Source organism: Penicillium verrucosum, assembly GCF_028828655.1.
Source record: "Penicillium verrucosum strain IBT 35672 chromosome Unknown utg000001l_segment0_segment0, whole genome shotgun sequence".
Taxonomy (NCBI): domain Eukaryota; kingdom Fungi; phylum Ascomycota; class Eurotiomycetes; order Eurotiales; family Aspergillaceae; genus Penicillium; species Penicillium verrucosum.
The window spans coordinates 9,191,467-9,213,398 of NW_026643210.1; the positions used below are offsets into that span (position 1 = coordinate 9,191,467).

Consider the following 21,932-nt stretch of genomic DNA (forward strand, 5'->3'; position numbering starts at 1 on the left):
GCTTCGACGACATCAACCCCTCTCTTCATCGAACTTTCCATCTCAACGCTGTTATCGCCATCCCCTATCGGGGGTAACCGCAACCATGCCGCGTGTCGCAAACAAGGTACATCGCCGTTCTAACGGCACCTCGACCCCGCACAAAAACTCTCCGGTCAAGTAAGTATCTGGATATCTCTTGGTGATAACAATCAACTAATTGAATCAGGATTCCCCTCAACGACGATGAGGGTGAGAAGGCAGCGCGCATGGAGGCTCGTCAAGCGCTTCATGATCGCCAAATGAGTCAGATTAAAGCCGCAGTCAAGACGCCCATGCCACCCCGGCGATACACCTACGATCGTGAAGGAAGCGACAGTCCCGCAACACCTCGACCTTCCGGTCACCGCAGTCGGACTAGCGATGTCAATGGCCGCGCAGTGACGCCAATGAAGCGCGTGCCGATCCTAGCCAATTTTGAAGAGTGGATGAAGATGGCGACCGATAACAAAATTAATGCGAATAACTCCTGGAACTTTGCGCTGATCGACTACTTTCACGACATGTCATTGCTGAAGGAAGGAGATGGTGTAAACTTTCAAAAGGCCAGCTGCACCCTTGACGGTTGTGTCAAAATCTACACCAGCCGAGTGGACAGTGTCGCGACGGAGACGGGGAAACTTCTAAGTGGACTGGCTGATAGCCGCGACAAGAGAGGGCGCGGGGAGGAGGAGGCAGAAGATGGCGATGAGGATGAGGAAGGCGAAGATGGTCAGCCCCGCAAGTCGCGCAAAAAGGTAGTGTTTATACGGTGTCAGACATCTAGGATTTGACTAACTAGATGGTGTCTAGACACGTTCCCATGAGGCTACCCTCGCCCCGTCATTCTCTTCATTGCAACTGAAGAAGTTCGAGCTCGAATTCGCTGTTGACCCGCTATTCAAGAAAGCATCGGCAGACTTTGATGAAGGAGGTGCCAAGGGCTTGCTTCTGAACCACCTCGCTATCGATAGCCATGGAAGAATCGTGTTCGACAGCAGCGACGACGCTGTGGACGATAGCGCCAAAACGGCCGAAGATGACCGTCAAGGGTCTACGGATCCAGACTCGCAGACCGAGGACCAAACAAAACCAACCCCGAAACCCGCAAGCGACACCTTTGAAGATAACACAGAGATCGACCTTGCCACGCTAGCTAGCCAGTTTTTCCCAGATTTGGATCGCCTCGACGAACAAGATATTTGTCCATCGCTCAAAAACCTCGACTTAGGTGATCCCAGCGGGTCGCTGGATCTCCCTCTCCTCAAAGCGCCGGAGGAATGGCGGCAAGACAAAATGGACGAAGATGGACGCGCACCTGACGACCCATCTGGCATCATGCTCGACGACGACAACGCCGTCGGGTTTGACGACGATGATGCTACCCTAGCTGGATTTGATCTCAGCGGCGACACTGGGTTTGGTGACGGAGGAGAGGTATGGGCTCGGGAGGCCGCCTTGGAACCAATGTTAAATGTTCACCGGGTAGCCCATGATGGAGAGAATGATGGTGAGGGCGAGGATGGCGATGAAGACGCATATGCCATCTCTATGTCTCATCAAACTAATAGTCACGACCACGAAAACATTCTGAGCTACTTTGACAACGCGCTACAAAAGAACTGGGCTGGCCCAGAGCACTGGAAGATTCGGAGAATCAAAGAGCATGCAACACCCGCTACGTCAGCACCCAAGCAGCGCAAAGAGAAGGAGCCTTTTGAGATTGATTTTGCTGCCCCTCTGGATCCTGCTGTCGCGGAATTGATCTACACTCCGGCCAGCTCCAACTCCGCCGTCTCATTACCCAAGACGCAGTGGAAGACAAAGGGTCGCAACCTTCTTCCCGACGACAAGCATTTCAACTCCCGCAACCTACTCACATTGTTCCTCAAGCCAAAGGCAAAGATGGGCTCAAAGAAGATTTTGGGCAAACGCCGTCGGCAGGATTTGACGGCTGGTAATGGAGACATGGACGAGGCCTTCTGGGCAAATCGCAAGCCGGAAGAAAACGCCGGCGAGGAAGGTGCTGCCGGTGCCTATGATGCCAACTTCTTTGCTGATGACGATGGTCTTGCTTTCCCGAACGGCATGGATCTCGATGACGACGACAATCTGCCATTCGCAGATGCCCGAGAGATGCTTTCTCCGCCAGCAGACGGCCCTCAAGGCACCTCAACTGGAGAAGCAGGTGGAGCAACTGGACTCAGTGCGCTCTTGAATATGGTCGGCGCCACGCCTGGTCGACCGGGGGCTGGCGGCTACGGCTCACAATTAGTGACACAAGGTGGTCGTCGTGCACGACCAGACTACGTGGCATATGCACGTGTGGCAAAGAAGGTTGACGTTCGGCGCCTCAAAACGGAGATGTGGAAGGGCATGGGCGAGCGCTTGGTTGATGCCGTGGACTTCGCCTCGGCTTCACAACCAGGGGCCGTTTCCAGTGAGGCTCCGACCGAACCCGAGAGTGAATCGGATGCCCCTGTTCCGCCCACGCCCAAGGCCGAGAGCCCAGAGCAGCCTGTCGTTTCCAAAGATCCTGGCCGGCTACGGTTCACACAAATCATGAACTCCCTCAAGGCAGTTTACCCGGCTGAAACCCTACGCGATATCAGCACGTCATTCGGTTTTATTTGTCTTCTGCATCTTGCCAACGAACAGGGCCTCGTGCTCGAGAGTGATCTAAGCAAGATGGGCGCTGATGCAGCTACCCTGGAAGAGATCTTCGTAACTAGGGATACGCACGCCATCATCGAAGAGGGAGGAGGAATGTGATAACCTGGCTTTTTTTTTTAGTTGCATGTATAGTTGACACGGGTAGAAGCACTACGATATGCATGTTGGTCACGAGTGATGGACAGGACGGTGTGACTTGGTAGATCCTTGCGGCGTTGTGGTTTTGCTTTTTTTTTCCTGTTCGCAGTGAATGGCGCTTTTGGGTCTTTTTGTCTCTTCGGATCACTTCTTTTGTTGGATGAATTCAGACGATTTTACATACATAATATCTGGTGCAATAGCCGAGTAGTCAGCCTTAAGTCAAGGTTAGTTCGTCACTTGGGTGTGTGTTGAGTACTGGCATAAACGCTTGCTAAAATTCCCCTACGGCGTGGAGACGAAAATCGGTAAGGAGTTCATTCATATGTATCATTGTCATAGCAATATATTCATTTATTGGACAAAAACCAAATGGAAAGAAAGTAAATACACCAACAGTGTACCAAAGGTCAAATAGGTATCTGTATCTCACACCAAAACTCCACGTGTTCCAGGGTGTACATTAAACTCCATAACAAGGAGAGGGTAAAACAAAAGGTCGAACAAGTGTTCGATTTTGAACCAGATCGATCGAAACTGACGGCCTGAATTGTGTTTTCGGGTTTTCCACTGTTTTTTTAAAGTTTTTTATGTTTCCAAGCACCCTCATTTGCCACGAGGGAAAATGGAAGGGAACCAAAACACCCCAAGAGTCAAAAGAAAGAAAAAAGCAAGCTTGCAGTCATTCAAATTTACTTGCGTACAGGGGGCGGGAACGCCGGCACCGCGGGACTCTGATAAGCCCCAGGAATCGGCACAGAATCGTAAGTTTGCTCACCGGGAGCACTACCCCTGTTCATAGGCGGACTCTGGCGCTGGCTGTGAGGAGGCGGCGACTGCGAGTATTGAGAAGGAGGAGCAAACTCCTCCTGGGCGGTCTGCGGAGTTGGCTGCTGAACCTTGATGGGAGGCGGCTGGAGCTGGAAGGATGGCGTAGGGCGGGTAGGCGACCGCGGTGAGGCATACTGAGTAGCCTGGGGTTGGGCCATACCCTTCTCAGCGGCCGAGTAGGGGTCCACGGGGCCGGCGGCGTAGAAGGGGGACTTTGGAGGGTTGGAAGCGAAGCCTGCGAAGCCGGGGGGTATTTGGGGCGGATTGTAGGCGCAGCTGGGCGAGATATAGATCTGAACGGGCGTTGTCGCGGGTGTCCATGGACTTCATCAGCTTGCGCTTGCTCCAGACGCGGTAGAAGACTACCACGTAGATCGAGATCACCAGGACTTCGATGACGACTTCGATGATGGCGCAAACAAGGCCCCAGTCCTGTAGACGACAAAGGAGAGCATAGTCAACGCTGTTGTGGTAGAGTTGTTCGCGGGTGTTCCGCGCGCAGGACCATCCCCACATATCCTTATTGTCTCCTGAGGTTTTAGAGTGCTGGTACACTGCCGCGCCTACGATCCACATAATGAGATTCACGGCGAAGAAGGCGATCGAGAACCCGGTGTAGTAGACCGCGGCTTTTTCGGCGCGTCCGTGGCCGCCCTTTCGGTAGGCCCAGAACACGATTAGACAGGCGAATAAGGAAACGCAAGCCATGCTTAGAAGGAGGTACTGGGCCCATGGGTTGGTGCCCTCTGCCCAGGCAGGAAGGTTGTTACGAGTGGGCAGGTGCTTGGTTGCGTTGAAGACAGTCAATGTCACGGCGAGAAGAGACAACACAATCAGACTGCAGCCGAAGTTAATGAAACGCAGGAAGACCTTGACGATCCGGACGCGGAGTTTGATTCTCTGGTGACAATTAGTAACTTGCATTGATTGGCATAATTCGGCGGCTTTCTTACCAAGTCTCGGGCATTCTCCACTTCGGCCTTCTTCTCTTGCTTCTCAAGCAAGTACTCCTCGCGGAAAGTTGGACTGAGAGGGTTCAATGACTTGGCCGTCTGGGGCACCTTCAAATCAGGTCGGAAAGGTGACATTGGCACCTGGTCATCCGCATGTTCATTGTTTGCTCCCACGTAACCGAATCCCACATCTCCAACATCTCCCCTCGCCTGAATCTTGGGAGGATCGGCGAAAGGTGATCGTCCAGCTTCTGTGCGGTCGATGGGAGAGTGAATCGATGTGGCCTCGGCGAATCGAGCAGTGCGTGGACTCTTGAGCGAGGCATTGCTCGTATCAGAACCGCTGCGTGTCTCTCGCACGGTGTGTTGTGGTGGAGGGCCCATTGCACTGTGATAAGAGGCACGGGTAAGATCCGTAGGAACAACAGGCTCGTAGGTCACAGGAGAATTGTCTCGACTATCGTTTGATACCGCCATTGAGTCGATGAACAATGCAGGCACAGAAATCAAACAATTAGGTCAAGAGAGCCAGCTCTCGACTTGACGGCCACAGGTCTGGCTGCTGGGACTGAATTGACTCGAATGTACACCAAAAACCACAAGTGTGGTGGGACAAGGGCTGAACTATATCAGGTTTACAATAAATCACCGATACCGTGTGCGAAGCCTGCGTACACGTGGATTAAGTAGCAGATGGCGATCAAAAACGAAAAAAAAGATGGAAGATAACCAGAAAGTGACAGGATCCGGCCTGGGCACCTTGAATATCAATAATGTTTGAGTGCTGGCATGGTCCGAGAGGCGGGGGACCAAAATGCAGGCTTTTGATTCTCGTCACTTGAGTCGGGCCAGAGTAAGCGCCGAGGGAGGGATTTGCAGCAGAGGCCAGGGACATGATTGGAAGATTCAAAGCCTGTCAAGCCCTCTGGCTGCAAGTGCACTGTACCTCGAGGCGTTGGGAGGGGAGTGTGACTGGCCGGCGGGAGTGATCAGCCAAGCTTGTCACAGTGGAGTAACGGGCCAGTGAGATCGAGTAGCGGGCATACTCGCTCCTCACGATGCACCTTCATCACCCCCAGCCCGGCGCTAATCCGCCGATCGTCCAACCACACGGAATGCAGAACCGCTTTAGTGTGTGAGATGAATGAGCGGTCCGAGAGAAACAGGGAAGATGTGAATGACTGGATAAAAGTACCCGGTCAACTCAAATTCGAGGCCCAGTCATATAACTCGATTAAGCACCCTTGGCAAGTTTGGGATATTTGGGGGGTTTGGGAAGTTGGAGAGGGGAAAACAGCTGAGGGTCTGTGCGACTATTTTTTACTGCGAAGCAAAGTCACACCCGTGATAGTCCCTGGCTCACGCATATTCGTCACCTTTCTATTCCGTACGGAGTAGAGGAATCTCTCTATTCCGTCTATTTTCAGTAATTAGTATTCCATGTGCAAAGTGCATTGTCCTTTATACTTACCTTCTCATACCATATTCTCATCTCATAGTTCAAGATTTCGATTCTAATATAGAATCAGTCAAGTTGGATATAATTACTCCGTAGTACAATCGGTTTTATAACTTTCGTATGCGTGAATATCGAAATGGGTAGCCGCCCAGAGAGGAACGCCACCTACCCTACAATTATGCATAGCATGCCATTTCAGTCAAGAGATATACCCCTCAGTACCAGTATCCTTCACTCCCTTTCGTCTTCTCTTTTCTTATTATCTGCAGTGTCTCTCCGTTAATCAAAAGTCTGCCAGCTTTATGGAGAAAAGGGTCCGGTGAAGGTCATCGCTTTGCAGTCAATCAATCAGTCATATCACCGCAATATATCGGATTACTCTCAATAGAATGGGATCTTCGATATGCAGTTTAACTGCCGACGAGAAAGAGCACCAAGCTCGCAAGCAATTGCTGTTGTCTCCTTCGTCGCCCCAATATTTGCTCGTTATTATCACCAAAAGAGGGAATCGCGCCTATTATAACCGGTTGGCCGGGAGACGCCATGGTCGAAAAGATCTCATAATAGAATTGAACGAGGCCCTCCTGATATCGTGACGAGGCACGGAAATACCGCCATGTTATTTGACACAAGAGCGTCATCAATATTCTGATACGAATAGGTCGTTTCATGTTGATTGCCAATGCCTGCGCAGCTTTCATATGATCTGAAGTATTTTCCGTGCTAAATATCAGAAGCCCTACATCCCATCCCGTTCGTAACGCATCCATGGATGTTCTAGTAGAATCGGCTCAAAGAATGACACTTACTATTACGGTCATATGAAAGTCTGGAATGCATCAACTGTTATAAAGATCTCAGCAGAGCTTTGGAGACCAAAGCAGTCATCAAGTGCAAATACGCCGTGCGCAATTATTGGTGACCTGCCAAATAAAAGTCCACCCAACTTATTTTTAGTCAGCACAAATGAATGCTCAGGTGTGGAAGATACCAATCAGATCACGAGAAGACGTAGTGTCATAACGTTTATACTAGGTCGGTTCAATAGGGCTAATCATAATGTACAGCGAATCAAGTAGGGGATTTCGGTGGTGGCAACTGTGTGGCAAGGAGACCACAACGTTCAGGATGATAATTTTCACAACGAAAACAGATGGTCCATGTACCTGTTATAGAAGATACCTGATTGGGATTGTGGCATAGCGACTGCTTGATGGGGAGTCTCGATGCCACCGCGGGTGGAATATCAATACTGTCGAGTAACACAAACATTCCAACTTCTCTATGAGACTTGGTTAGGAAGGTTCGCATGTCATGCAGGCAATATAGGAAATGACAAGTATCAGCCACAGGCTATTTTTGGGAGTGGAGTAAGCAACCGTAGAAGGTTGAACAACCCCGGGTGGCCCCCAGGACACTCCACATAGGGTTCCTTGGTTCCTAAATGTAATGTCCATTCATTGCAGGCTAGAAGAAATGGCATGTTCTAGATGTTCATAGGTCTATATATCTTCGAGACTGTCTACTAGCATATATTTATCGTGAACCGGCGCTGTACTGTTCTATGGGGCTCTGTGTAGAAGTCGATCCCCGAGCCACCTGAGGCGTCCACGATAACTAGTACGACGTTATAACTTATAAGTACACTGCCTGAAATATGGCGCAGCAAATGTATTGTGTTTTGTATTACCAAGGTACACTTAGACAATACGACATGAGTCAGAATCTTATTACATCCATGGATAACATCTGCGTGGATGTACTACCCATCGAATGGCAAAGAATACACGTAGAAAACCCTCAATACAAGAATCTCCACTCGATCTACAGATCACCAACAGACCAGGCGTTCCAGTACATTGAAATTAGAATGTATGTTGTATCGTATACAATATATTATGCGCGGGTCTCCGGGGTGACATCACTCCGATTACCTCCTTTACCTCCTTTACCTCCTTTACCTCCTTTGCGGCCTATATATGCAAATATGCAACTCCATACCAAGACCAGCGATAATACCGGTTTATAAAGACATGATCTCATGCTCCTTATAGGGCTCATGAAGATGTATATCATACAGAAAAGACTTCTCCTACATGAAATGTAAGGCGACGTGTACTCTTGTGAATAAAAGGTCAGCCGCAGGATGTGCCCCACGAGCCAGCCACAAAATGTTAGCGGTCTACACAGCCTCAATCCTAATGAGGTACTGTATACTTAATAACACATAGTATTTACAGTAATAAAATTAAGTACTCAATACCTCTCTGCCTCAGGGTTCATTTCTCCAGAGCCTCGACTCTCCAGTCCCCACCAAACATATCATCCCCTGCCCGATTTCTGTTCACACGTTCATTCTCTTTGTTTTTTTTTTTTCTTCTTTGCCTTCGAATCTAATACGGTAAATTGTGTTAAATGGTATGAGACTACTCCGTAGTTCATTATCATCCACTTTCCTGTTTTCACCACTGAGATTCTCCATCTCTTGGTCTTATTTTGTTCCTGCGCCCAACCATTCCAAACTTCAGATGGCCATTGAATCTCATCCACTCATTCCCCGATCGCGATTTTAAAGGCCTAAGCCCCTGGGATCATTCAGGTGGACCTTGACAAGTTTGAAGCTGAAACCACTCGTCAGCTTGCGCCACACTCGTGAGAAACGCCCCACACGCCCTGGTCTTCGCTCTCTTCTCCTCCCCCCCAACCTCATCTGCTTGACATTTTTGATATATCCAAGTGGATGAAAGTTAGTCAAGTTCCTTTTCCCCCACCAATCCTCCTTGCATTGTCCTAACATGACATCTAAAGTAGCTATCGCCTTTACTCGTCCACCCTTTGAGGCTGGCGCGAAACCTTCTTTCTCCATGGCGACGTTGATGTCGAACAACGAGCCCATCGCCGTCTCTAACTCGCTATCCACAAATTCTATCACTAGCTCTGAACCACTCTCTTTGTTTAAATCCTCCAAGCCCGAGAGCTTGAGCTCGATTGCCAGCGCCGGCTTACACGTCTCGCGATCGAGAGACCAACTTCCTCCGATGACAAGTCCAACATCAGTACCGGCGGATCGGCCGGAGCATGAGAAGGACGCTGAACGAAACAGTTCACAGGTGGCCCGGGAGGCTCTGGGTGCAAGCGAAAAGTCGCCAGGTGCCCCGATTCATGAGCCCTCGGTCCATGCATCCCCGGAGCATATGCAGATTGACTCACACGCGACCGAATCGCCGTCGGACCCTTACGGATCAAACGATCATCACCACAACTCACTAATGCATACCTCGACTGTAGCCAGCCCTGGTCCTATTGAAGAATCCACTTCTCATGATGGAGATCGACGGTCGCGCGATGACTCCGAGATCGACCACGATGGCAAAGCATTCTCATATCCGATGCCTACAGGTAATATTAACGACCCACGTCGCGGACTGAGCCTACCGAACGCAGGCTACAACCGAGGCAGCCCTCGTTCTCCATCGGCAAAGAAACACCGCTGCCCATACTGCGCGACAGAATTTACGCGGCAACATAATCTCAAGAGCCATCTGCTCACCCACAGTCAGGAAAAGCCTTTCGTTTGTCAAACCTGCCAGTCACGTTTCCGAAGACTACACGATCTAAAGCGTCACACAAAGCTGCACACCGGCGAGCGACCACACATCTGTCCGAAGTGTGGACGTCGTTTCGCCCGAGGTGATGCGCTTGCTCGGCACAATAAAGGACAAGGAGGCTGCGCGGGCCGACGCGCGAGTATGGGCAGCTTTGCGGGAGATGACGAGTATGGCGACGGTGCGCCCGGGGGACACGACGACATGGATGGGTTGATGTACACAGCAGAGCCTGAGCGCATGGACGAAGAAGACGAGCGGCGAATGACCATGCCGAGCATCCGCAAGCACGAGGCAGATACAGTTGCTCGATCTGATTCAATTCATTCGCGCCAGTCTAACACCTACCCACCAATTGCCGCCGGTCGTCCCAGCCACCTTTTCCCACCCCCGGCCAACCATGGCGGATCAAGCGTGTCAACATCGGCTTCGCAGTCTGCACACATGACTTTCCCCCTGCGGGACTCAGCTCGAGTTCGTCTATGTTCCCTTCCAACAATATTAGTGACAGTCCTAAACCGCTGTCCCCGAACGCTCTCTCATCGCAACATGATGGCGCACCGCCACACCGTGCACACTCCCCCGGTATGGGACAGTCCTTGCCACACCCGCAATCCTCTTTCGGGCGAGCGAATCAATCTTCGAACCACGCACCACCTACCCTAGGCTTGCCCTTGCCACAGCCAGGCGCGCCCCAGCTGCCTCCACCACCGGGTATGACCTCCCCGGATGCTCGATTTGGCATGCAAGCTGCAAACAAACACACTCCTTCGCACAGCCACTCCAGTACCCACAGTTTATCTCATCTCAAGGGCTTCGATGGGCCAGATGCCAATACCTGTGACGCCAACCAAATCGATAAGCTTTGGGCGTACGTGCGGACAATGCACGACGAGTTGACAGGCTTGCGCACTGAAGTTGCCGCCTTGCGGGCGCACGTTGCGTCGTCCAACTCGCTACCCCCGGCTCCGGTGGAAGTAAACTTGAATAATGCCGGACCGCGGTGATACGTTCCTAGGTGTGGTTCTAGTGTGTACGATACGGCTCACCGTCAGCCACGTAAACTGGCTGTTATGCCCTCCTATTTTTCTTCACTTTGTCCATACGTCTTGATTATCCCATCCTCCCTTGAGGGTCAACTTTGATGCCCTCATGATCACCATACCGACAGTCGCCGGCGTCGGTGTTTTCTATGCCCCATTACCCATTTCTTTTTTCTTTCTTCTTCTTTTCCCCCTATACCCCCGGGGTCATATCACACCCAGGGGAACCTTTCCGTTCTAGCCTACTTTATTCATACCTGGAGTGCACTACAAAGTGTGTCCTTTTTTTCCCTCTCTTCTCTTCTTCTTCTTTTTTTTTTTTTTTTGAACAGCCGAAGGAGTTTGGCGTGTCAAACAAAACTGTTCTGACATCGCGATGGAATAGAGAACATTGCTTCTCACCAAACCGCGACCCTCCCCCTCCCCCTCCCCTCCCCTGTGTCCTGTCGATTTCTGTGGTGAAAGATGGAGTCATGTGATTGTGTTTGGATATGTGCATGGATTACGCTGGACTTGGAGTTTTTATTCGTAATCTGCTATTCCCGACTTAGTGATAATATACTGTTCAATTCTTACGATATGCATTGTAATCATTCTCGATTTTCTATTTTGTTGAGCTTTTGCAGCTTCATCGTCTGTAAGCTCGGAGTCGAAGTATTGTTTGGTCTTTGGATTGGAAGCGTCGACATAACCTCTCTTTGTTTGGCGTGGAGTTGTTCAAGTAGTACTGCATCTTTTTTCTGGCAGTCACTATGTAGGTCAAGTGCGTGTTGCCGCTGGACGTCCTATATAAGTACACTCGACAATGAACTATAACGTCCACAAGAACTCTCTAGGGGCCATGGGATACCAAACACAATCTCAGTTAGGCTCAGCAAGACACTTGATCTTTCTTGTTGTACGTCTATGTGATGTTGCATGGATATATATATTCCCCTCGTATTGCCGAGGTGCCCAATACCAAATGTACCAAAAAAGTCTTTAGATATGAAACATCACATCCTATACGCAGAAAATATGACAGGAGACGTCTTCTAACTGTCTATCCCAGAGGTTAAAAAAAAGAGCCCGAAAAGTCTGGTTCTATGGTTTCCATAGTGTGTTATATTCGCCCAATTTCCTAGCAGATGAAAGAAGGGATCAGAGAAGACGTCGAAAAACACACCTGAAAGGACCATTAGAAGACGAGTTTAGTGATTCCCTCTCCTTAAGTTATTCTAGATGTATCCATGACTCCTTCCTCCTACGCCATTGATCTTCCTCGAAGATCTTCCTTACTACACAATGGCCTCCACACTGCCCTCACCAAAAGGATTGGCTGATTCTTCTGTTGCATGTTGCCACTGCTTGTCCCTTTCAGAGCACCACATGGATAGACCTCGCATGTCAACGGCTGAGGTGTCCGAATATCAGGATGCTAAACGCGAGGCTGAATCAGCCGGGGAGCACCACCTAGGTAGGTATCTGCCCATCCCCGATCATTGATAATTGAGCTTCCCCAGCTACGCCCCTGCAACAGGGCTCCACGAGGGCTTTTGCTTGAGTGCTGATAACCTTCTTGATAACTAGGGGCTATGGTATGATGTTGCCAATTTATTGCTCTCCCACGTTTTCGGACAAATCCAGGGGTCAATGCCCCCCACCTCTACCTCTCTATCCCTGCCTTTATATTCTAGGTATCAAGTATTTATCTTTGATTGACAGTAAATTTGGGTGAAGTAGGATCAAGTACAATCAAATATAATAGTCGCGGCGGTATATCCCCACCGCCTCATAAGGGGCATCTTCACACTTAAACAATTGAGCCGAGGTACTTCGCACTCCTCTTGAGTAAATACACTCCGCGACTAGTACACATCTCACCAACAACCCCCTGGAACATTCTATCATTTCACACATTGTAGTTTCGAGAATGTCATCTGCACTCCTGCAGGCGTCAGCTGCAGTTTTTGTGTTCCTTTCCGTTGGACACACGGTATTATACCCCAACCCCAGAAGCCCCTGAAGAACTATATTGATTATTGCGTAGATCAAGGGCAGACAGTGGACAGCCGACCCAAGATTCAAAGCTATCGCAGGGACGAATTCATGGACTTGTGGGACTCTAGGGTGGTACCAGGTGCGTTGACTTGTCCCAATATCAACCACGCTTATTTTGCTCTATACTGACTGTATCTGATTTGTATTAACAGGGAAGTGGTTTCTTTATATTGACTGGTATGTTCATAATATCATTCCTCCTATTCACCTAGCAGATTCTAACGATAATTATCAACAGGTCTTCTTCACTGGCAATGGTCGCGAGACCCCAGTCTCCTCCAGGAACCACTGAATAAAGCTATGGCCGGGATCGTGAATATCCTGCTCTGGACTAGCACTGCTTGGTATGCTAAGTATGGTATCAATGATACTGCCATTGTCATTGCTACATCTGCTGCGTTGCAGGCTTTTGGTGTTGGCAAGGCTTGTCTGTGAGATTATCATGAAGAATATATGTTTGAAGGATACGAGTACGGTGTGATCCGAATGAGCTCGGGTGTCTTCCAAAGAAATAGTAGATATAACTATCCCGTTTTTGTAATTGCCTGCTTTTGATTATTAAGGTTTCTGTATGTTGATAATGCACAGGAATTGTCAGAGACGACAGAGTAGAGTGAAGGTCAGTAAAGACACCCAACAGACCAACAACAATTTAGCCCTCCTCCATTTGAGAATCCTGCTCCAATCTCCTCTCTTCCCTCCGCTTGAGGGTCCACCGAATAAACAATCCCACGTCAGAAACAACAGCCCGCGGCGCTCCACCTAGCGTCCAGCTCCGCTGAACCCACTTAGGAATCTTTCCACCGGCTTCAGAAGTCGTCAACATAGTCCATCGAAGATAACGTTCAGGAGTTGTAGCAGGGGCATTCATATCTGTCGCAGTCGACGGTCCTGGAGCTGGCGGGGCTGGCGGGGTAGGAGACGGCACACGCTCAATCCGCTCGAGACTGGCATAGTAAGCGAAGACAGCGCGCTGCGGGACGGCATCCATGATCTGTGCGTAGAGTCCCTCGTACGGGGATCCCGGGCTGATTGGTTTAGCCAAATAGAAAGGAATCTGCACAGTGAGAAAGCCGTGACTTGGGCTGGATTGGGCTGGTGGGTATGAGCTCGCGAAGGTCGTCGACATAGTCCAGGATATGAAGGCCCGGGGCCGGATTAGTGCCTGGGGATGGAAGGTGTGGACAATAAGATTGACTAGGCTTGAGTTTTAGTGGGCTGTCCTTTTGTGTCTGTGAGAGCTTTTTTGTTCGGGGGATTTTTATACGTACGTTCGACCTCGAAATGCTTGTAGTTCATGTTTCCAATAGTAATTGGCTGGTTGAGATCCCATTGTCTCGGTTCGTTCCACTTCAGCAGTTGCTTTACGCTCGTCACGCTGGGTGTGTACTCCATTTCGTGCTTGGCATGGTCGTATCGTAGTCCCTCGTGGAATTCCCATAGGGAGACTGTCCCAGGCAGACGATCGGAGTCTTGGTGGTCGCTTTGGCGACATACCCAGAATTCCTTATTGGGGTTTGAGCCCTCCTGGGCGGGTTGGAGTGTTCGCCATCCCCGTGAAAGTTTCACCTTTGCCTTTGAAGGCACAGAAGAGCGCAGCTTCCAGTCTGGTTTCAATGTTGATGGGAACTGGTTTAGAAGAGGCTGAGCCTCAAGAAGGGTGGCCCGGATGAACTCCCGCAGATCTGGAGTATTGGCATTCCCCTGAAGATCTGGGTGCCGGGGCAGGCTGGTAAAAAGATGTGGCTCTAGTTGAATTAGGGGCATGATGGATGGAGGCAAGAAGAGTTGACGAGAAAGTAGATGTGTAGAAAGTAGATGTGTAGATGGAGACAGGTGGGTTTAAAAAAGAAAAAGCCAGAACTTTGAAAACAAAACAAAGCCTAAGGATGAGATTGGTGTCTATCTTATTTGTTTGCACAGACCTAGATTATGTGAGAATTTGAGGATTGCTTCTTTAGACGACTTTCATGAACACAACTATCTTCTCGGTACTCCGTAGACTTGATCAATTTGTCTACCAAATATGTATATAATCTTATTCATCAATTTAGCACTCGGGTAACAATTTAAGCAAAGGATATAGAGGCTATAGACAGCGGATCCCAGGTCCAACGCTGCCAGTCTCAAACATCTCCACAAGTCCCGCGCCTAGTGCTTCTTCAAGCACCCATCGAAAGTGCATCCCATATAGCTCTTTCCATTTCCTAGTTTTACCCGGCAAGATACCGGCAAACTCGCCACGGGCTCGCTTGGCTACATGGAAACTCTTCTCAGTCTCAACAGCTCCATCCCATCGATCTTTCAACAGACCCAGAGGGGCTTCGCCAGACGCGGACCGCCGGAGAAGAGCGAGCAGATGTGCACGACCTGATCCTAACAAGCGAAGATATGTGCCCGTGTTAGGAAGAGACAAGAACAGAGTTGCTGCACGAGCCTGGGCAGCTGACTGCACGGGGCGTTCGGAGTGTGAGATAGACTCGCTTCGACTTGCTGACGAAGTCGCCATTTGAGGTAAATTAGGAAGTGACGCTATACTTAATGTGCCCTGTGTATAAGAAGACGAGGAGACAATAAACCCAGCCCGGAGCAAGGCCCTGTACTCATCTGTCGTGAAGACCCCCTGCGATATCGCCGAGGAGGTCCCAATACGTTTTAGAATATCAAGGAATTTCTCTGCCAAACCGTTAGCTCATGATACTTAAAGTATCCTGACTCGAAAACTCACCCTTAACCGGTTGTTCTAATGCAGGACTTTCCTGCACCAACTTGTCCCAATCCTCTGCTAGCACCAAACAATCGCCCAGCCCTGCGGCATCATTGCCTCGACCGGGTATAATGAGTCGCCTAATCCGACCCGTTTGAATCTGTTCAACGATTTCCCTTTCCACCTGTGTCGGTGCCTCTAAAAGGGTATGGACATGGGCCACAGAGGCGAGCGGAGGCAAAGATCGGCGTAGATTGAGGACTTCTGCAATGCGCGTGCTGTTCATCCCTGCCCGTGCTGGGATTTCTTCGAACATTCCATCGCGAATATATTGAATGGCCTGTAGCACATTCTGCACCGGTGCGGTCTTCGATATAAAGTGAGATCCACCTATATCTGGAAGCGGATCATCGGAACCTAGATCTGCAGGTGGTTTTAGACCACCAGATGTAGGTTTGCGGCGCGCATGACCGGCAAAAGGCGAGGGGCGGGGTTTGGGAGCAGAGGTTTTGCGTTTTTTGATACCTGATACGGGAGCGGAGGTGAGACGCAAGGTCATTGCAAGGTCATGGTATAAGTGAACATTTCCAATATGCAACGGATTCGGGGGAGAAATATTACGTATCAGGTGACATGTAAATATTCCGCCAATCACAGTCGATCTATAATACACATGTATAGACATAAGTAACTAGTTCTGTAAAATAAAACACCAAAATACCGTACGGGAAACATCCCCTCAAGTGGGGTAAAAGCGGTACGAAGGCAGTAAGCTCATATGTCAGGCAATGGATAACCTTAGAAGTTGGGGTTTCCTTGGTTCTGCAATATCATTTGTTCTGCAAGGACATTTCAGGTTTTATATCCCAAATATCCATGTCTCTCCTCTGAATGCAGCAGCTTGAATCTGCCTGTCTATTCTTATTTGTTCTGGAAATCCACAGCCAAAACTTCCCTCTCCACTACTTGGCACCTTCACATGACGTAGTCATGAGAAACACATCGTGTAACTAACCTTTTTTTTTTTTTTTTTTTTAAATTCAGCTTGCCTCCGATTGTTAGGACTTCAACCGCTAGTTTATGGCTTGTCGCATATATCTTCTTACCACTATCGTCAAAAGCGCCAGCTTCTCTCACATTGTGTTTTAATATTCTTCTGCCTATCCGCTTAGGTTGGGCTCAATCACTATGACGGTCTTCATAGCATCTTTGTATGTGGCTATCGATTACTGGACCCTCAACTATATTTGACCAATGACCAACTAATGACTTTCTTATGTAGATTCTTACCCTACACTGTCGATTTCCATATCAACAACTCGCGCCCTCTCTCTCCCCCTCTTAGTCCTCCGTCCGCAAATCCTATCGTCGAAGGGTCCCCCACCCCCACCCCCCAATTCTGCGGCCAGCCTGTTTGAGAAGAAATCTCCAGGGAAAACGCCGAGTCTGACACCAGGGGCTACAACGGATCACGAGCGCATCTTTGCTGCCCAAGTAGCCAAGACACAGCAAGAGACAAACGGGTACCCGTTCCCTTTGCCTGCCGAGCAGGATAACCGGCTTCTCACGGAGAGTGAGGGTCATTCCCCGGTATGGGGCGCTACAACCTCGCTCAATCAGCCAAAGCCAGTGACGGGCTTCTCGCCATCTCCATCCATCCTCAAACACCAAGATCTTCGCCCCGCCAAGGAAGCTGTCCCGCATCGGCCCCCTGCAGCCGAGATCATTGCTTCCCATGCGAGACTAAGAAAGGCCAGCACGGCGAGCCGAAAACTGTCATTTTCAAAAGCCGAATGGACTATCGAGACTGCGGAGCAGGGTAATGGTGGCCTGCGCAATGCAGTGCGATCTGCGACAGATGCGGGGGGCTTGGACAACATGATGTGGGTGGGCACCCTGGGTATGCCCACTGACGCCTTGGCAAAACACACCCGGCGGGACATCGCGGAGAAATTGGAAGATGAGTATGGGTCTTTGACGGTGTTTGTAAATGACGATGATTTCGACGGGCACTACACGCATTTTTGCAAGTCTATTCTTTGGCCCGTATTTCATTATCAGATCCCAGATAACCCGAAGAGCAAAGCCTACGAGGACCACTCATGGATCTACTATGTCAAACTGAACCAGGCTTTTGCAGAGCGCATTGCTAAGCATTGGAAACGGGGTGATACGATCTGGGTCCAGGATTATCATCTGTTACTGGTTCCAGCTATGCTTCGCAAGTTGGTGCCAGATGCACAAATTGGGTTTTTCCTGCACATTGCTTTCCCTTCCTCGGAGGTCTTCAAGTGCTTGGCGCCACGCAAGGAGCTTCTCCAGGGCATTCTTGGTGCCAACCTTATTGGTTTCCAAACGGATGAATACTGCCGGCACTTCCTTCAGACATGCAGTCGGATCTTGTGTGTGGAAGCAACACCCGAAGGAATCCAGTTAGAAGACGGGTTTGTCAATGTTGGCACATTCCCTATCGGCATCGACCCAACTTCTTGGGATAAGCGCCGCCAGGCAACGGATGTGGAGCGATGGGTCGGTACCATCTCGGAGCGCTATCAAGGAAAGCGTCTCATCGTTGCTCGCGACAAAATCGATTCCGTTCGCGGTATTCGCCAAAAACTTCTTAGCTATGAGCTTTTCCTCAACACCTATCCAGAATGGGCTGATAAGGTTGTGTTGATTCAAGTCGCAACGAGCACCACGGAACAACCAGAGCTGGAGGCGACTATCTCTGATATTGCCATGCGGATCAACTCCACACACTCAACCCTCGCTCACCAGCCTTTGGTATTCCTCAAACAAGATTTAGCTTTCCCGCAGTATCTTGCTCTCATTACTGTGGCAGATGCCCTGATGATCACCAGCCTACGCGAGGGAATGAACCTGACTAGTCACGAGTTTGTCTACTGCCAGGATGGTCGATGCGGCGACAAAGCTTACGGGTCATTAATTCTTAGCGAGTTCACTGGCAGCGCGTCTGTTTTTGGAAACCATGCTCTTTTGGTCAACCCTTGGGATTACCGCCAGTGTTCCGAAGCAATTCACACAGCACTGACTCGCGACGAAAAGGAACGGAAGCAGGTTTGGGAGGAACTCCTCCGTGCAGTCTTGAAGAACTCGACCGCCAACTGGGTGAAATCATTTAGTGAGGCGCTCAGCCGTGTCTGGAACGAGCAATCTTCGCGAGAAATCATGGCGGTGCCCCGACTGTCCGTATCCCGACTCACCGAGCAATATCGCCAATCCAAGCAACGGCTCATGATCATTGATTACGAAGACACGCTAGCCTCATGGGGATCACCGCGCAGCATCATTCTGACCACGCCGCAGCGCGCCATCACAACCCTAAACGAATTGACCGAAGACCCCGCCAACATTGTCTACGTGATGAGCGCACGCATGCCAGAGGAAATGGAACGCTTGTTCCGACAAGTCAACAATCTGGGCCTGATTGCCGAGAACGGGTGTTTCGTGCGCGAGCCAAACGCCGATACCTGGACCCATCTTGCAGACAAGCTGCATGTCAAAGCGTGGAAGGCATCTGTGTCTAATATCCTGGAATACTTCCACGCTCGAGTGGAAGGTAGCTGGATCGAGGAGCGGCATTGCTCGCTCGTCTTCCACCACGGATCCACCGAAGACCACCAAGCTGCAGCTCGATCTGCCGCTGAATGCGCGGGCAATATCAACGATGCATGTGCTAACTTAGACGTGCATGCGATTCCTATTGAGGGTGCTTTGACTGTGGAGACCACTCATACCAACAAGGCATCTGCGGCTGAACTGGTCTGGAAATGGTTCATGGCAAATGCCGACAAACACGAGGATGTCATCAGACCTGATTTCTTGCTGGTTATTGGCGATAACCGTGAGGATGAACCGGTCTTCCGGTGGGCTAATAAGCTGCACAGCGCAAAGGCCGTCGACTATGCCATGACTGTCACATTGGGCTCGCGTAGCACGGAGGCCAAGGCTACGCTGACACAGGGAGTTACTGGTAAGTTTAGGAGGATATTCTATGCTATTTCACTTGACTAATTTTTCTACAGGCGTTCTTTCTTGTCTGCAACAATTGGCAGCACACCAGGGCCAAACTAAATCGCCATTGCGAGAGTGATCTAGTGAGCAATTTGATTTACTTCACAGATTTCCCGGATATGAACATGCGAAGACGAATACACGAAGATAGCAAAAAGGACCGGAGTTTTCATTTTCTTTAGAAACTATGATTGGATGCTGGCATACATTTATTGCGGCGCATTTTTGATCAAGTTGACATGGTACATACATGGAGGCTCTACAGGAAGACATATTTGCATCGACACATCTTCTAATAATTTTCGGGTTTAAGTTTAGAAAAGAAGAAGAAAAAAAAATATGAGAACAACAGGAAAGATTCCTGGTGAATCCTTGAGAGTTACTAAATCGAGGAGTTGCCTAGTTAGACTTGATTGAAGCGCAGACTCCCGTCTGCAAACGGGGAAGAGGAATATATATATAGCTAGCTAGTCACCAGGCCTAGCCTCCCCTCTTCGTCAATAAGATACCAGAATATCAAGTACCTCCTTCTACCAACTGGCTATGAGGTGCAAAAAGTACTTGCCAGCCCAACTCGAAACGATATGCTTCAGTACCGAGTCAAGTGGACCGGTTACGACGACGACGCGGCATGGTACCCAGCATCGAACTTCGCTCACGCACCCCAGAAATTGGTGGAATTCCACCAAACCCAGCAGAATCGCGCCGGGCCACCAATCAACCTGTTGAGATGGGAGGAATGAGCGGATCGCGGTCCTGACGGGTAAGGACCTTCGTACCCGGGTCGTTCCCATCCATCCGTTTGCAAGCCGGGTGGTGGCTTGCAATCCATATCCTCTGCATACTCTATCCTTCGTCGTCGTAACCGGTCCACTTGACTTGGTACTGAAGCTTGTCGTTTCGAGTTCGGCTGGCAAGTACTCTTTCCACCTAATATTCCTCGTTATCTTCCACAACCACCGCCCATGTCCTCTGCATACTCTATCCTTCGGTTCGGGGAGAAGCAAGGAGAGGCTGCCAACGGTGGTGGGCTGAGTGGGCGTCGGTGGTGAGTCAACTGTCGTTGACACATCCTTTCGTAATACCAGCCGACTGGCCAGTAATCTCGATCTTCCAGATCAAACACAAACACCACCAGCGTTGCATACCAGGTGGCTAGGATGTGTCGATGACTGAGTGCGGCAGGCTCTCACTTGGAGAACGCATAGCTGAAAACCCATTGAGAGGATATAAACATAAGTAGAGGGATGAAGTTGGAAGTGGAAGTTTGGGTGGAAAGTTCTTCTGTCTTGGATTGATATGGAAGGTACCAACATACGGGGTTTTCCTATCTTGGCGTTTGCGACAAGTACGAGCTAAGGATACGCGACTCATTCAGACCAAGGCATAAAGGCATAACAACGTACATTATATTTTCTATGGTTTATCATTAACCCGCACCACTGCGCCTACACAGCGGCCAGGATACCAGACAGCAAAGAGAAGAACCACTAGCGCAATAGGCGCGAATTCAAGACAAGCGAAGTAGACCTCATTGGTTTGCAGTTCTCCCATAAGACCCTGACCAGTTTCCGCAAGACGGAAGATAGTTCTCAAATAAACCATGAGGGTCGAAATTGAAAAAGCCAAGCAGAAGAGCCCCAGCCCATTTGCTCTGATAGCACGCCGAGCTCGGAACTGGAAGCTCGCCGCCACGATGACGAAAATACTCATAACGAAGACCTGGTACGCAAGGCCACCCAAGAGGATATTGTTCGCCGTCGTGGGATCTTCCCGGCGCGACTCTGTAATGCCAATGAGACACGCCCCGGCGACTTGGACGATTGTTGAGATGACATCTGAAGTAATGAAGAAGGCTAGGATGACCTTTGGGGGTAGGAATGAATACCTGGTCCCTACTCGTGGGATCAATGCCGATAGAATGGTGTAGATACCAGCGGCAAGCAATACAGGCGCCACGACGATGAAAAAGTAGTTGAGGATGAAGTAGATGAGGTGATACGGATCCTTTTTTGGCGGAGAGGGATCGTGCAATGTACCCTATCACCTCGAAAATCAAGCCGGCGGAAAAGGTCATCCACCACCAGCTACGGGTTTTGATGGTATGGGCTGTGTGGTAGACGAAGTGAAGAAAAAAACCATGCGGCTGCGAAGGCAGCTAGAGCGATGGAAGGTGTGTAACCGTAAATGATCACGGGCGTATCCCTTGCGCTGCCGGGGTTTGGAAAGTTGGGATCAACATAACCATACGAACGTTCTATTCTTTTTTCATTAGTGATCTGAAATGATCGCCTAACAAGCTGCGTTCAAGGGCCATACCCGTGAATCTGATATGGTTCTCCATATGTTCTGCCCTCAGGTTCGCTGTAGAACAGGGCCAGATGTTTTATATGTAGGTAGTACTAATGTATTAACGAGCATGCTAATGTA

The 21,932-nt window shown here is 49.8% G+C and overlaps 9 protein-coding genes across 9 annotated transcripts; 5 read left to right on the forward strand and 4 right to left on the reverse strand.

Annotated features, from left to right (window-relative positions):
• Positions 1 to 85: 85 nt before the first annotated feature.
• N7516_003310 (condensin subunit BRN1) lies at positions 86 to 2,790 on the forward strand (the record flags this gene model as incomplete). Its single annotated transcript, XM_057216030.1, has 3 exons — positions 86 to 159; positions 209 to 776; positions 832 to 2,790. 3 exons carry the CDS (start codon positions 86 to 88, stop codon positions 2,788 to 2,790), a joined length of 2,601 nt encoding a protein of 866 aa, XP_057077913.1.
• Positions 2,791 to 3,521: 731 nt separating this feature from the next.
• N7516_003311 (uncharacterized protein) lies at positions 3,522 to 5,090 on the reverse strand (the record flags this gene model as incomplete). The annotated part of the gene is made up of 3 exons (XM_057216031.1): positions 3,522 to 3,895; positions 3,960 to 4,560; positions 4,614 to 5,090. The coding sequence occupies 3 exons, from the start codon at positions 5,088 to 5,090 to the stop codon at positions 3,522 to 3,524; spliced, it is 1,452 nt and encodes a 483-aa protein (XP_057077914.1).
• Positions 5,091 to 8,867: 3,777 nt separating this feature from the next.
• On the forward strand, positions 8,868 to 10,684 carry N7516_003312 (C2H2 zinc finger protein; the record flags this gene model as incomplete). The annotated part of the gene is made up of 2 exons (XM_057216032.1): positions 8,868 to 10,111; positions 10,183 to 10,684. The coding sequence occupies 2 exons, from the start codon at positions 8,868 to 8,870 to the stop codon at positions 10,682 to 10,684; spliced, it is 1,746 nt and encodes a 581-aa protein (XP_057077915.1).
• Positions 10,685 to 12,004: 1,320 nt separating this feature from the next.
• On the forward strand, positions 12,005 to 12,263 carry N7516_003313 (uncharacterized protein; the record flags this gene model as incomplete). Its single annotated transcript, XM_057216033.1, has 2 exons — positions 12,005 to 12,176; positions 12,223 to 12,263. 2 exons carry the CDS (start codon positions 12,005 to 12,007, stop codon positions 12,261 to 12,263), a joined length of 213 nt encoding a protein of 70 aa, XP_057077916.1.
• Positions 12,264 to 12,632: 369 nt separating this feature from the next.
• N7516_003314 (uncharacterized protein) lies at positions 12,633 to 13,195 on the forward strand (the record flags this gene model as incomplete). Its single annotated transcript, XM_057216034.1, has 4 exons — positions 12,633 to 12,695; positions 12,750 to 12,839; positions 12,913 to 12,937; positions 12,999 to 13,195. The coding sequence occupies 4 exons, from the start codon at positions 12,633 to 12,635 to the stop codon at positions 13,193 to 13,195; spliced, it is 375 nt and encodes a 124-aa protein (XP_057077917.1).
• A 217-nt stretch (positions 13,196 to 13,412) lies between these two features.
• N7516_003315 (SRPBCC family protein) lies at positions 13,413 to 14,527 on the reverse strand (the record flags this gene model as incomplete). The annotated part of the gene is made up of 2 exons (XM_057216035.1): positions 13,413 to 13,957; positions 14,032 to 14,527. The coding sequence occupies 2 exons, from the start codon at positions 14,525 to 14,527 to the stop codon at positions 13,413 to 13,415; spliced, it is 1,041 nt and encodes a 346-aa protein (XP_057077918.1).
• A 277-nt stretch (positions 14,528 to 14,804) lies between these two features.
• On the reverse strand, positions 14,805 to 16,026 carry N7516_003316 (Stk19 family serine/threonine-protein kinase; the record flags this gene model as incomplete). Its single annotated transcript, XM_057216036.1, has 2 exons — positions 14,805 to 15,436; positions 15,489 to 16,026. The coding sequence occupies 2 exons, from the start codon at positions 16,024 to 16,026 to the stop codon at positions 14,850 to 14,852; spliced, it is 1,125 nt and encodes a 374-aa protein (XP_057077919.1). The 3' UTR covers positions 14,805 to 14,849.
• A 629-nt stretch (positions 16,027 to 16,655) lies between these two features.
• Positions 16,656 to 19,581, forward strand: N7516_003317 (putative alpha,alpha-trehalose phosphate synthase subunit TPS3; the record flags this gene model as incomplete). The annotated part of the gene is made up of 4 exons (XM_057216037.1): positions 16,656 to 16,678; positions 16,750 to 16,818; positions 16,877 to 19,461; positions 19,514 to 19,581. 4 exons carry the CDS (start codon positions 16,656 to 16,658, stop codon positions 19,579 to 19,581), a joined length of 2,745 nt encoding a protein of 914 aa, XP_057077920.1.
• Positions 19,582 to 20,918: 1,337 nt separating this feature from the next.
• Positions 20,919 to 21,644, reverse strand: N7516_003318 (RTA1 domain-containing protein; the record flags this gene model as incomplete). Its single annotated transcript, XM_057216038.1, has 2 exons — positions 20,919 to 21,542; positions 21,594 to 21,644. 2 exons carry the CDS (start codon positions 21,642 to 21,644, stop codon positions 20,919 to 20,921), a joined length of 675 nt encoding a protein of 224 aa, XP_057077921.1.
• Between the last annotated feature and the right edge of the window lie 288 nt (positions 21,645 to 21,932).